Source organism: Xenopus tropicalis, chromosome 4 (assembly GCF_000004195.4).
Source record: "Xenopus tropicalis strain Nigerian chromosome 4, UCB_Xtro_10.0, whole genome shotgun sequence".
Classification (NCBI taxonomy): domain Eukaryota; kingdom Metazoa; phylum Chordata; class Amphibia; order Anura; family Pipidae; genus Xenopus; species Xenopus tropicalis.
This window is the reverse complement of record NC_030680.2, coordinates 26,424,713-26,438,689: the sequence shown is the minus strand read 5'-3', so window position 1 is coordinate 26,438,689 and position 13,977 is coordinate 26,424,713. Positions and strand designations below refer to the sequence as shown.

General features: G+C 38.2%; 1 protein-coding gene across 2 annotated transcripts in view; it reads right to left on the bottom strand.

The window, feature by feature from the left end:
- The window catches only part of ano3 (anoctamin 3), a 192,385-nt gene that overhangs the window by 15,849 nt on the left and 162,559 nt on the right, over positions 1-13,977 (bottom strand). For both annotated transcript variants that reach the window (XM_031900580.1, XM_031900579.1), the window contains 2 exons: positions 3,016-3,098; positions 84-224 (listed from right to left, as the gene is read on the bottom strand). In XM_031900580.1, coding sequence (XP_031756440.1) covers positions 84-224; positions 3,016-3,098 — 224 coding nt within the window. The remainder of the gene's footprint in view (positions 1-83; positions 225-3,015; positions 3,099-13,977) is intronic.

Genomic DNA, 13,977 nt, shown 5'->3' with positions numbered 1-13,977 from the left:
CAAATAAAATAAAAACATCCTCTGAGAAAACAGTTCTAGTCAACTGGGGTCAAAGGATCAACTGAAAGCAGAAGGCAGGTTACCATAAAGAATATCCCTGATACAGACACCATCAGCCTACTGAGCTTGTCACTGAAAGGCTGGAAAGGCTCTGGCTTGCCAGTGATTGGATTAACTCGTTCCAGTTGTGAGTATTTGGCTTCAAACTGAGGACGCAGTTCTTCCTGAAAAGAGTGGAAATGTGTTGAGTACAATTACTGTTTAAAGAAGGTAATGTAATATTAGTTCTATTTCTTATAACCCATGGCAACCAAAGACGTCTATTCTATCAAACAAAAGACTACAAACAAATCTGCTTTAGATTAGGTTACTAGATATTTTACATACAGTAGGTTTTGTATGACAATACAGGTATGGGATCCCTTATTAGGAAACCCTTTATCCAGAAAGCTCAGAATTTCATAAAGGCCATCTATTATGGAATTCATTATAAGCAATTTTTTAAAAAAATGATTTCCTATTTTTTAATACTAAAGCAGTACTTCATGGGAACTAAGCTTTATGAATCCATATTAGTGGCAAAAAGTAATGAGCAAATCTGTCCCATTTTGCTTTGCTGAAAAATTTGGTAAATGCATTATAATCAATAGGCGTTTTTGTTTTGTTGATTGTTTCCAAGCCAAGTGAGCTTAAGGTGTGGTGAGCATAATTACAGAAAGAACCCCTAATTTGGAAAACACCAGGGCCTGAGCATTCTGGATAACAGGTCCCATACCTGTACAAAAAAAAATCAAATCAAGGGTTCTGCATTATTCATAACTTGCTTGGACTGTTTTACTCCTATGGCAGCATGTGGAAACATACACATTTTATCATTAGACAATACACTTGGCTAATATTTTTTATCATCCATTGCGGTAACTCCAGAGGGATTTGTATAGAAGGCCTGGGGGTGGGGTTGACTTGAAGAAAAAGTCATTATCACATTAAAGGAACAGTAACACCAAAAAATGAAAGTGTATAAAAATAATTAAAATATTATATACTATTGCTCTGCACTGGTAAAGGTTGTGTGTTTTCTTCATAAACACTACTGCAGTTTATATAAATACCCAGCTGTGTAGCCATGGGGGCAGCCATTTAAATTGAAAAAAGGAGAAAAGGCACAGGTTACTAAGCAGATAACAGATAAGTAGCAGATTCCCATTGTATTCTACACAGTTTATCTGGTATCTTCTTATGTAACCTGTGCCTTTTCTCCTTTTTTCAATTTAAATGGCTGCCCCATGGCTACACAGCAGCTATTTCTATTAACTATAGTAGTCTTTCTGAAGCAAACATGCAACTTTTACCAGTGCAGGGCAACAGTACATTATATTTTAATTATTTTAAAACATTTTTATTTTTTAGTGTTACTGTTCCTTTAAAAAAAGTTGCAGTCACATCCAATAGATCATGGTTGCGGTAAAAAGTCACAGTTGTGTCAAAAAAGTAAATTGTGTACTGCGCACACCAAATGAAAAATCGTACAGTTCCCGTCTACAACATGTAATATTTAATCCAAGCTGCAGGATTTTATTTTGTCTGCCAGTTGGAATTTATAAGGTGTGGCTGATTAATTGAGGGTTACATTTTTGGGGTTATGTTAATTATGTTTTTGTAATGTGGAAAAAGTGCTTCCACATTAGCCAACTGCATTGCTATAATCAGTTCCATGTTTTCCTTTTGTAGTGCATTTCCTGTAAGGTTAAAAAGCACCGCAATAAATAATAATGCTCCAAAGTAAATACTGGTAATTATTGTGTTTATAACAATTACGAATATAACTGAGGTTTTATCAGAAGGTCAACAAGTATAATTGGAAATGAGTAAATCAGTTTATGCAGGTTGGTTCCTACAGTGCCAAGCCAAATATAAAGGGTGTCCTAGGCAAGCCCCTGCACCCCTGGTGGGCCCCCTCTGCCAATGAAGTGATAGTTGATGAGGTAGGGGTTGAGTGGCGATTCAATGTGTGTTGGTGACAAGTGGTGCCTCTTGGTTGTGTCGTTCTGCTTACTCTTTCTTTATGTACATTTTATTGGCTGCATTGTATTGGCCTTCTCATTGTTCTGTGTAATATAATTTGAAGAAAGCTTTCCTCATAATTGTGTCATAAGTGATGTTTGCCATGGTTTTAATCCTAGTGCCAACAGACATGACAATGTGGGTCATTTATAAAGTTTGCGCAGCGCATATTTTTTTTTTTGCAAATGGTTCTTTGCCCATGTTTTCCCCTAAACACTTACATTTTGCACTCCTGTGTCTGTCTTTGCTCTTTTTTTAAAAAAAATTGCAGTGAAATGCCAACTGCGCACATAAATTTGCACATGAGATTGTGACTTGCATGAGCATGCCCTCTGTGCGCGTTTATTATGCATGGATATTGCGCCGATTTTCTCTTTTCGGTTTAGCGGATATTTTTTCAGTCACTAAAGTTGTGGCATAATTCGGACACAGAGTGTGCGGATAAATATTTGCCTGCTTTCCTTTGTATAGGCGCTAACTCTTTGAATGCAAAGGCAGAAGGAAGACGTCTGAATATCCAGCTGCCTACTCAAGATGTATGAGACAATTAAGTCTATGAATAAAGTGTGGAGCATGGTTGCACCATGATTTAATAAACCTTCAAAAGCCATTAAATGGCATAATTGCCAATTGCCAAAATGGTTGAGGCTTATTAGGAAGAGGGTTAGGTGTGGACTTGATTTGAGCAGACTGGACTGGGCAAAACAATGTAGTCAATGAGAATCTAAAAAACATAGGATCAATAGTGAAAGCCAAACAGATAATTTAGTCCAAAGGTACCACAAACACAAAGTTTTACACCGTCTGCCACACAAAACCCACCCTTTCTCTGGTTTCAATATTCTAGTCTAGTGCAACTACTAGTGTCTAGATCCAACAGATTTCTGTTTAAAGGTAAGGCCAAGTATAGAATGATTTATTGATAAGTAATAGCAAATCCATGTGCTTTACCTCTTCATCTTCCCAGTCAATGAGATCCCAGTCGTATGTCAAAACAGCTCTTCTTCTCTTCCAAAACTCAAGGAACACAGTGGCTGAAACAGACACAAATATTCTTAGTTTTAAAACAGCAGACAAACACAAACAAGCATTTTCACTAAAACAATTGCATGTTCTTATTGAGCATGGGTGCTTGGTTAAAGCAGAGAGTCCATAAACATACTCTTAATTTGATTGACTTCTTATATTGCCCCTAGTGTTTGCGTGTATACTGTGGTTGGGAAACTGGGTTGTAAACTCCAAAGAGACTGAACTGAGGCTACTGGGAAAGATGCAAATGAGTGAATATTCTCCAAAAACACAGTGAAACCTTGATTTGTTGGGTAAAACCTAATTGTTTTGACAAAACATTCATTGTGGCCTTTGAGTTTGACCCATATATCTACCTCCTTGTTTTGCCATTATTAAGCTATTGAACCTTATTCATTTAGAGCAGTAGTTTATTCCAAAAAGAAGCAATGATATCACTGAATGCTTACAGCAAAGGTTATTGTTTGTTTTTGTCACCTGAAGTGACGATGAGCAGAAGATGGAGAGGAAACAGGAAAAGAAAGAAAAAATAATGGACAGAAAGTCCTCTTTTATGTTAGGGTTACAAATTCTTTTCTAAACAATCTGTGTTACCAAACACACACCCTATATCTTATCAAGCTTAAGAATACAAATAATAATAATACAGTTTCTAGTTACCCAGAATTCCAATCCCAAAATGTCAGTGTATCTTTTAATCACATTTTCCCTTTGTCTCTCTCACTTGCTTTCACCCTTACTCCTTCTCACTCGACCTACATTTTCCATTCATTTCCTAAGGGCATTCAATGAAATTATAAACCATTTCCCTTCATTTTATATAACAGGAGGATCTCCTGACAATTGTGACTAGATGTGCTGTCCTAGTTCTCTCACAAGTCTATATAAATGACACAAGTTTTGAGACTATATTTTCACCTGCACTTCAACAGAGGTGTTGTACTTTTCTTCCTCAGCTTCCACAGTTCCATCAAGAGTATTTACCACCAAGAGACCTGAATGGAGAAGCTCTCTCCTCTTGGCATCCCCGCCTTATTACATTCTATGTGGGATTCTCTTATGGAACCAGACCACTCTATTACATGAACATAATCTACAGACATAACATAGCAACATTTACTATCTACTGAGTTTGGTTTCTGCCATAATTATAGACATTAGAAGGAAACTATTCAAATCCATATACCTGACTAAACAGTTCAGGAAGTTCTGCTCTGACACCATCCCAGCACTCCATGGGGTGCACTCGCTTTTAGGCACTCAACTAGATGCACAGCTAGAATGTTCACCATAGCAACAATACTCTCTCTGTATGTATGTGTATGTGATTGCTGCACAATGAAGTCTTTGTTAATAATCCCTCCCTTTCCGATGACTTTCTTATATTACTAACTTTCTCTGAGACTTAAGATAAAGTTTCAAATATGAAAATAATGCTCAGCCTAGGACCACAAAGCATGTTTGAAAAATAAAAAAAAATCACGAGAAGATTACATTGTAAACTCACTTATATGCCAAAAAAAAGGTGGAAGGGAACAATACAGTAACTTGGATTTGACTATGGTGACGTACATAGTGCTGAAAACCAATATGGCACGTAAGAAGTAACAGATATTTTTTCAGCCCTAAAAGGCTATTATACCCACATTTATGAGTTTAGGAACATTTGTTTAAATTTAATGTACTCCTTTTACTAAATATATATGGTTTTAAAAAAGTTACATATTTTAATGTTGAAGGGTGGCTTGACAGCCTGAGACATTACTCCTTGTGCACTCCTATTGGCCAAATAAAGATGGGGTAAGCCCTTTGCTTCACGTGTACCATTGTATGCAGTTCCTACTTTACTGATTGCATATTTTAAAACTGATGTGGATATGCGTCATTGCCTTTTTGTTGCCTGGCCTTCTATCAGGTTTCATGTACCTACAGCACATCTCAAAAATTGTCCCATTTTGCATGGGTGGTTAAAACTATTGATTATCTTGTAAGAGTTTTTTTCTTTTAATTTTGCAGTTCTGCAGAGTAAGGTAGGCATCCATCACACAGAAGCTGCTTTTGAAGTGTTGCCCTTTCCTCTGCACTAAGACGCTCGCTGAGCCATGTAATTCAAGAGCCATTAAATGCACTTTTCCTGAATCAGGCTATTCATTATAAAAGCAGAAGAAAGAGGTGGAATCGGCAAGTGAGTAATTGTGATTGCACTGTTTCCGTGAACCCTGTGTAAATGCTCAATATCTCACTATGATTCATGAGGTTTAGATGTAAAAGAAACTTTTTATTTGCTTTGTCTATCACGTTTATCTTGCAGTTCAAGAAGCAAAATCTACTTATAAGTATAGATCATGGGAATGCTATAGGTCTTGCATACCCACCAGCCGGCAGTTGAAAAGCTGTAGGGGAACCCTACATACTGCCCTTGTGGTCACTGTACCCTTCAAACACTACTTGTTGCTTCCTCTTGGCATTAGCTTTGCCTTTAGTACCAGTATGAAGGCAGCAACTTACTTAGGACCAATAAAAATTAGTAAACAGCTCGTTAACGTGCAAAACTGCTGAAGAGTATATAGTGATTCAGCATAGGTTAGTAAAAGCTTCACTCTGCTGAAGTGTATTGTGGGCTTCTTGGTTTCAGGGACTTGTCTGTCTATTTAGTAGTGCAGGTATGGGACCTGTTATCCAGAATGCTTGGGACCTGGGGTTTTTCGGATAAAGGATCTTTCCGTAATTTGGATCTCCATAACTTAAGTCTGCTAAAAATCATTTAATTATTGAATAAACATAATAGGCTTGTTTTGCCACCAGTAAGGATTAAGTATATCTTTGTTGGGATCAAGTACAAGGAACTGTTTTATTATTACAGAGAAAAGGGAATCATTTAACCATGAAATAAACCCAATAGGGCTGTTCTGCCCCCAATAAGGGGTAATTATATCTTAGTTGGGATCAAGTACAGGTACTGTTTTATTATTACAGAGAAAAGGGAATCATTTAACCATTAAATAAACCCAATAGGGCTGTTCTGCCCCCAATAAGGGGTAATTATATCTTAGTTGGGATCAAGTACAAGGAACTGTTTTATTATTACAGAGAAAAGGGAATCATTTAACCATTAAATAAACCCAATAGGGCTGTTCTGCCCCCAATAAGGGGTAATTATATCTTAGTTGGGATCAAGTACAGGTACTGTTTTATTATTACAGAGAAAAGGGAATCATTTAACCATGAAATAAACCCAATAGGGCTGTTTTGCCCCCAATAAGGGGTAATTATATCTTAGTTGGGATCAAGTACAAGGAACTGTTTTATTATTACAGTGAAGACAAATTAGAATTATTTGCCTATAATGGAGTCTATGGGAGATGGCCTTCCCATAATTCGGAGCTTTCTGGATAACGGGTTTCCGAATAAGGGATCCCATACCCTGAACTTTTATAAAAGTTCAGGGTTGGACTGGTCTGACACAGCGACAAAGGATCCCTTCATGTGTGTCTGGCAGGACCAACATAAATAAAAAGGTAATGTGGCCTCCTTCTGTTACTACTAGTGGACCCCAGTCTAGGACAATTCTTAGTATCCCCTTCTTTTTTCATTACTAGACATTAGTATCATTAAGTGGTTTTTGTTTTCAACATTCAGTGGTTATGAGTAGCCCTGGATAAGTATTCTGGTGGTGAAAAAGTAAATCTAGGGATTTGTTCAAAAAGAAGGGGCCTGGTGCATTTTCCACTTTGTCTCCCTTGATATTTATGTTACATGAAAAATCAACAGATGAGGTTGTTTACTAAAACCTATTAAAAAAACTTTACATGTACGCGTACTTATTTAGCATCCTCCCGGTACATAGGCACTTGCATAATTCGACCAGTCATGCACTTTGGAATGCCATCACACCTGTTAAGATGGCCAAGCACTTATTGGACAATTTGATGGAGGATTATTTCAGTTATATTGCTCAAAACACAAAAAATTATGTTGCCTGTTCAACCTGATTAGTTCATACTTGGGAGGGGTCTAGAAAACGAGCTGGATTGTTTGCACCGCAGTTTATCCCCTGGACTGTTCTAAATTAAAGTAAATTGATTGGTATGTATTGAACAGAACCAGAATAATTGGAGAATTAAACTCCCTGTTGCTGCCTCAAACTGCCAGGTTGAATTGATCTCCACTAACAACCCAGTGTTAAAGAGCCTTTGGATGTAACACTTATGAGGACTACTGCTGCATTTAAATGTGGTGTGGGGCTCAGGAGTGTAGACGGCCCAGTGAGGTCCTAATTAATTAGCAATTTTAATATACCTTGGTGGAATACTGTAGGTCAGCTTATTAATATTTATTGTTGGATTTGCTTTAGGGCCCAATGACATCTAAATACACGACTGGGAGATCACATTAGGGTGAGAGGTATGAGTAGTCCAGCTAGTTGGGCAGCTTTGTCTCCACCGAGGCAGAAGCAAGGGGTCAGGTTCCAAGCTATACAGTGTAGGACTTGCTTGCCAGGATACCAGTATTTTTGGTGGTGGCCCCTGGCCTTAGTCGGTCCCTTGGAATCTGCTACATTGATTGCTGTGATATATCTACATGTAAAATGTTTCCCATAGACTTCATAGACTACATTTGGACAATGAACCACTCTAATATGGTGATACCAGAGTTTTTCTCAGCAAAAAGAAAAGTTTTTAGGGTTCCAGCTGGCCAGCCCTTAATATCAGGATTTCTGGTGGAAAATTAGTGCCCTGGTCTGAACTGTAGTAAGTTAAATACATAAAATACAGCATTTCTAGCAGTATTTTTTTAGGTTTTACTTCTCCATTAAATAAATGTAGAGATGGAATGCTGAAACGCACTGCAGTGTCTGAGTAATTATATTATTGACACTTCCATATTTCTCTCTCTCTGTCTCTTTGTTTTCTTTTCTGTGGATGATGTCGGCACTTTCAATGCCAATTTGCTTTATTAACAAAGACTAGATTTATTAAAGGAAGAGTCATTCTTGTTCACAAAAAATCAACTGAGCTACGGGTCTGCCCCATCAGGTAACCAGAGTTATTTTAGATACCTTGATGAATCACTGCCTAAGAATAACACTGGACGTGTTTTACTCTACTGACGCAAGAAACAGCATCTATTTATTGTTTCATCACTCCGTTCATCATCTAAATCCTTGGGAGTACAGACGTCATTCATAATGAATTCAGAGGAACGCTGTATATTGATCTGATCTGGATCACAGACTAGATAGATGGGACTTCAAAACTGTTATAAAAAATACAATTCTGCTAGGTGAAATGGTGGGGCCAAGAGAAAAATATCTTGTTGTGTTGAGCATCATTTATAATGAAACCTGCAGCTTTCAGAAAACTATTGATCTACAATGCCCAGCATTCCTTGAACTGGAGAGTATGCTATTAGTTGTAGATAAGTGGCTGGAGGTTCAATAAACTTTAATCTTACAATATTTTGCCTAAAGCTGATTATACATAGGCCAACAAAATGCCAGTTCAGACCCTCCAAACCATAACAGCAGCCCAATGGCCCATGTATGGGGCATTCCCAATACCCTGACTATTTGTCAGATATCTATGAGACAGGTTAGAAAATCCTGCTGAGTAAGGACAGCTTCAGCCTATTGAGGTTGTTCTCTCCCAGTGAGTCTGCATAGGCCTGCATTGTGATTCAATCATGAACCTGGGGCCAGTGAATGGGTGACCATATCGGGCAATGATCTACTTTTTTCAGGGCCAGAACTATTGGTAGGCAGAAGTGACACAGTAGAGGGGTGCAAATCCCAACCTCCCCAATAAAAAATATATTACATAAATAATTATGTTCCTTAAATCCTGGCTTACTCGTCTAGATGAGTTGGAATAGCCCTCGGGTAAATAGGGTTCTGTTCCATTGTGCCAAGCAGGCAGGCAAGTAAGTAAGAGGTTTGGGCTCAAGACATTATGGTTGCCACCTTTGCTGAGGTCAAAACTTGGAAAAGGGGCAGAATGATGACATTGTTGGCAGTGCAGTGATGTTCAGGGCAGGACAGTGATGTTGGGGATGGGGCTATAACATCACACATTGCATTCGGGTGGATTTTTTGTTCTCTCTGTTTTGAAAAACGGACTGTTTAGCTCAAAATCAGACAGGCGGCCAATGTAGTGCCAGTACTTCTTGGCCCGGCTCTTTTGGGGACCTCACTAGTGAATGGCTAGTTTTACAGATTTATACAGTCCCTTCCTAGAAGACAAACCTCTGCGTAGTTTTGTTACTTTTCCATTGTATATACAGTAACTGCTAATCTACGGTGGCCCCAGCTCTGCAAGTGTGACCTGTCTCTTTCAGCCATTGCACTGATTTCTGATTCGTTCCACCATGCATGCTGGGAGATGTAAACAAATAACAGCTAGAGAGGCAAAGGTTGGGCATCCTCATTGTAAGACATATTTGACAAATAGTCAGTCTGGGTCCCTTTATATAAAAGAAACGTTCAGATATTGTACTAGAACTACAGGTTGTTGGTGTCTCGCCATTAATTTATTTGGAGTTTTAGATTTATTTAGAAATATTAAACCCTCACGTTTGAGTTCACAAAGTAGAAAGCTCTTTTATACCATTGTCGTTACGGAGCCGCAGGCTTCAGCTGATTACCCTGTTTAAAATTACATTGGAACAATAAGAGAATCAGGTCTGTCTGGTTCTCAGGTGCTCTGTTACACACAGGGAAACCCAGCCCCACCTAAATTTTTGCCTCTCTTATTCTCCTTCTCGTATCACATTGTGTCATTCACTTGCCTGCTGCCTTGGACTCAGGACTATAACTCAAGACACCCGCTTGTCTTGGAAACACTTTGCACTTTTTAAGGTATGTCATTAACAATTTTTGATCAAAGGATACTTTCTGAAGTTCAGGCAAGTCCGAGGTGAACAGCGTACAACTATCTCAATAGTTTCTTTCAGAAAATGTTTCAGTACTGAAATATATTAGATGAATGAGAGAATGGGAAAGTGCCCTAACTGTAACTTTGTAAGTTTAGCTACAGCTGGTACAGGTGGTATCTATTGTTGAAATGTTGCTTTAGCTGGTAGCAAGTTAATGGAACATAGTTGTTCACTTTATATGTGTATTATATGTATATTAATAAATGTATAACATGCAGTTGTTCAGGGGGATGATTTGGGAAAGCTACCAGTAGAAGGCATTTCATTGCAGAACTTACAATAATATACTGTATGAATATATACCAAAGCAGTTGGTCTTTGTTGGCGGAGGCTAAGCCTCATGAAATATTATTTACTTTCAGCCTATGCAGTGATTTATACAGTATAAAATACAGTATATATGCTTCTCTAAGCATTCAACAGCAAAGCATCATCACAGACCCAAAACCCCAACATCATAAGGATATGAACCACTGAGGACAGGGGCAGCATCTTAGATGTTGAAGATTTACTTCTATAACTTCTTTTATTATTCATTGCCTGTTATTTATATATATTATTAGTCCCTGCCCCAGAGGAGCTTACAGTCTAAGGTCCATATCACATACTATGGTTATGGGGAGAACATACCTACTCCTTACAGTGCAGTGGCCGGTATTGAACTCAGGACCCTAGTGCTGCAAGGCAGGAGTGCTACCACTGAGCTCAACCTAATCATTCAAAGAGGGATTCTGGGAGTTGTAGTTCTGCAATAGCTGGAGTACCATCTCTGACACATGTCATTACAGTGTATAAACAAATTGTCAACAGTGTATTAAATTAAAGCAGATTAGGAGCAACAGTAAAATATTTGCTGATAGGTTCCCATTACACATGATATTGCAGGGCTGAACTAATGGAATGTTGGGACCATCACTTGTTGAGCTGTAAATCTTTGTTTTCATTGATAGAATGTGCAGATAGTTTTGAAATATTCTTTCAGTTTCATTTCTTAACCAGAAACATACTAGGGAGAATATATAATGTAATATGCAACTGGCATCTGGATTCTGTTTATTTATATGAATAGGGGCTGCCATGCTGCCTGGTAGATTGATTGAAATATGTTAGAAACCACTGAATGTTTTACAGCAAAAATACCAAAAATATGTTTTTCTATAAAACTTGATTTCAGCCTATTTCATTATAAGATTCTAAAAAATGAACAGCAACTACGGGAACTGGATTTTTATACTGTATTGGAACTGTATTGTGTTACTACTGTTCTATCTCATATACATATGTCATAATATATATGTGTATATGTGTTCTGGAGTGCAATGGAATAGAAGTAGGAGATATAGATGCATAAAGTCTATATAGCAATACAAACATTTGGAAATGGGGATATTACTTATTTGAGCTTAATTATTTCAACTGGTAGGTAGAGCAGTAATTACAGAGCAAAAAAAAAAGAAAGTCATAACATTCAGAAAATTCTGCACTATCGATGCTACTACTCTAGTCTAGGGAGCCCCAGGACTGGGCTTTATTCTCTACTCACTGGCATGACGCTTCAGTCTAGGGCAGGGATCCCCAACCTTCAACCTTTTATATCCAGGAGTCACATTTAAATGGAAAAAATAACACAAGCTTGAAAAAAGTTCCTGGGGGTGCCAATAAGAGCTATAACTGGCTACTTAATAGCCTCTATGTGGACTGACAGCCTATAGAAGGCTCTGTTTGGGATTATACTTTTATGCAACCAAAACTTGCCTCCAAGCCAGAAATTCAAAAATAAGCACCTGCTTTGAGGCCACTGGGAGCAACATCTAAGGGGTTGGGGAGCAACATGTTGCTCCTGAGCCACTGGTTGGGGATCACTGGTCTAGGGCATGTTTCTCCAATCCGACTAATGACACTCCAAGCCAGAATACAAATCAATAATTCAGGGAATTATATTTCAGTCTAAGTCATGAAACTACAGTGCAGTGCATTATCCCCAAATCTAGGTCATAATGCTTTAGCCTAGGGCCCGATACTTCAATCTGGGTCATTAGTACAATCCAGTTGGGTCATCCTGTCAATAAGCTGAGAGCATAATTTTCTAGTTTGGCTCTTGACAGAGTAGTTATCAGGATACTACTCTCATTTAGGTCATGGTGCTGCAGGATGAAATACTTAAATTGGGGTCATGTGCTACAATATAGGACATGAGATGTCAGCCTGGGTTACTTAATTATAGTTGAATCATCCAAAACATGACATGGAACTCAATTCTACACCATAACAATTAGATTCAGGTCTTAATATGTAAATCTGGGCAATTTAACTCCAGTATGGACATGCTCAAGAATAGAACATAATGCTCTCCAACCATCCAAGATAACGAGCAATACATAGTAAGTTATGTCCATCAAGTTCAACCTTTTATGCCTATATATAACCTGCCTAACTGCTATTTGATCCAGAATAAGGCAAAAAAACAATTTGCCTCAGAGGGGGAACAATTCGTTCCTGATTCCAAGATGGCAATCAGACCAGTCCCTGGCTCAGCTATTTTTAATACTGATTCAGGTTGAGATTTCCACAACTTCACAGCTCTCACTGTAAAAACCCTTTCTAAATCTTTTCAACTGCATTTTGTAATGAGTCCCTCAACAGACAGACCCCTACTACAGGGTATTATAGTAGTCCCAACAAGGATTGAAAGTCTCTCTGAACTGAATGGTAAACTGGATTCTTGGGAAACCCGGACTTGAAAGTGCCAATTTCTCTCTCATCCTCCCCATGTGTTCAATTCTTGATGTTAAGGAATCAGTATGTCATTTGGCGTACAGATTTTGACCCAAAACTGCTAGTGTGCATTTTTGGGCCACAATCTGCCCTGTTTGAAGAGTGATAGGAAGAGTGGCATTTGGTGGTGTTCTTCCTCCAGCAGAATAAAACATGGGACCTTGGGGTCTATAGGCTAATGTAATTAAAGAGGCTTTGAATGGAGCTGAGGTTAGACTGTGGAACTGGGGTCTATAGCAATTACCAGAATGGAAGCTGAGGTTAGTCTGTGGAACTGGGGTCTGTAGCAATTACCAGAATGGAAGCTGAGGTTAGTCTGTGGAACTGGGGTCTGTAGCAATTACCAGAATGGAAGCTGAGGTTAGACTGTGGAACTGGGGTCTATAGCAATTACCAGAATGGAAAGTGTTATATAGTTATATAGCCCCAGTTCTGAACCCTGCAGAATGCTGGGTGCTGTAGTTTAAAACATCTGTATGGAACAATTAATGACCATAGTCCAGGCCTCCTTCCATCTCTTAGGCTTCCTCTGTGTCACTGCTTACCCCAAGGCTGTTGAGGTGACATATAATCATTGCAACACAATGGCCAGACCTTAGTTTCAATAACAGGCAATTCCTAACACATACATAATGTATGCAATGTTATTATCAAGGGATCAAGGGCAACACACTTTTTTAAATTAAACCATTTATTACCGAGTGTATTGGAACCACAACTAGTGGGTCATTTCACCACTTACAAAATTAAACCCAGCGTGTGTAAATGGCTTCATCCATCTATGCAGTATGACATATGAACTATTTTATGAGTGGCCAAGGTAAAAATAACAAAGACAATAATGTTTTACAGTGTGTTGCTATGAAACTTTCCTTATAATACTGAGGTGATATAACTACTACAAGAAGAACATACATTGATAAGCTGTCTCTGTGTTACTTGAAATTGATTAAACAGACTTTTACAATGAAAATGTATTTACACTTGCAATCTAATTAGCCACTTTCAATTTCCTGCCTTGTTTGGGTTGTTCTTTAACAGAAAATCTAGGCCAGGGGCCATGTTACTATTGCCCCATGTGTAAGGAACTCATTTTTTGTTGCCTTTACGGTTATATATATATATATATATATATATATATATATATATATATTTATATAGACTTGCATGTGTCCAAAT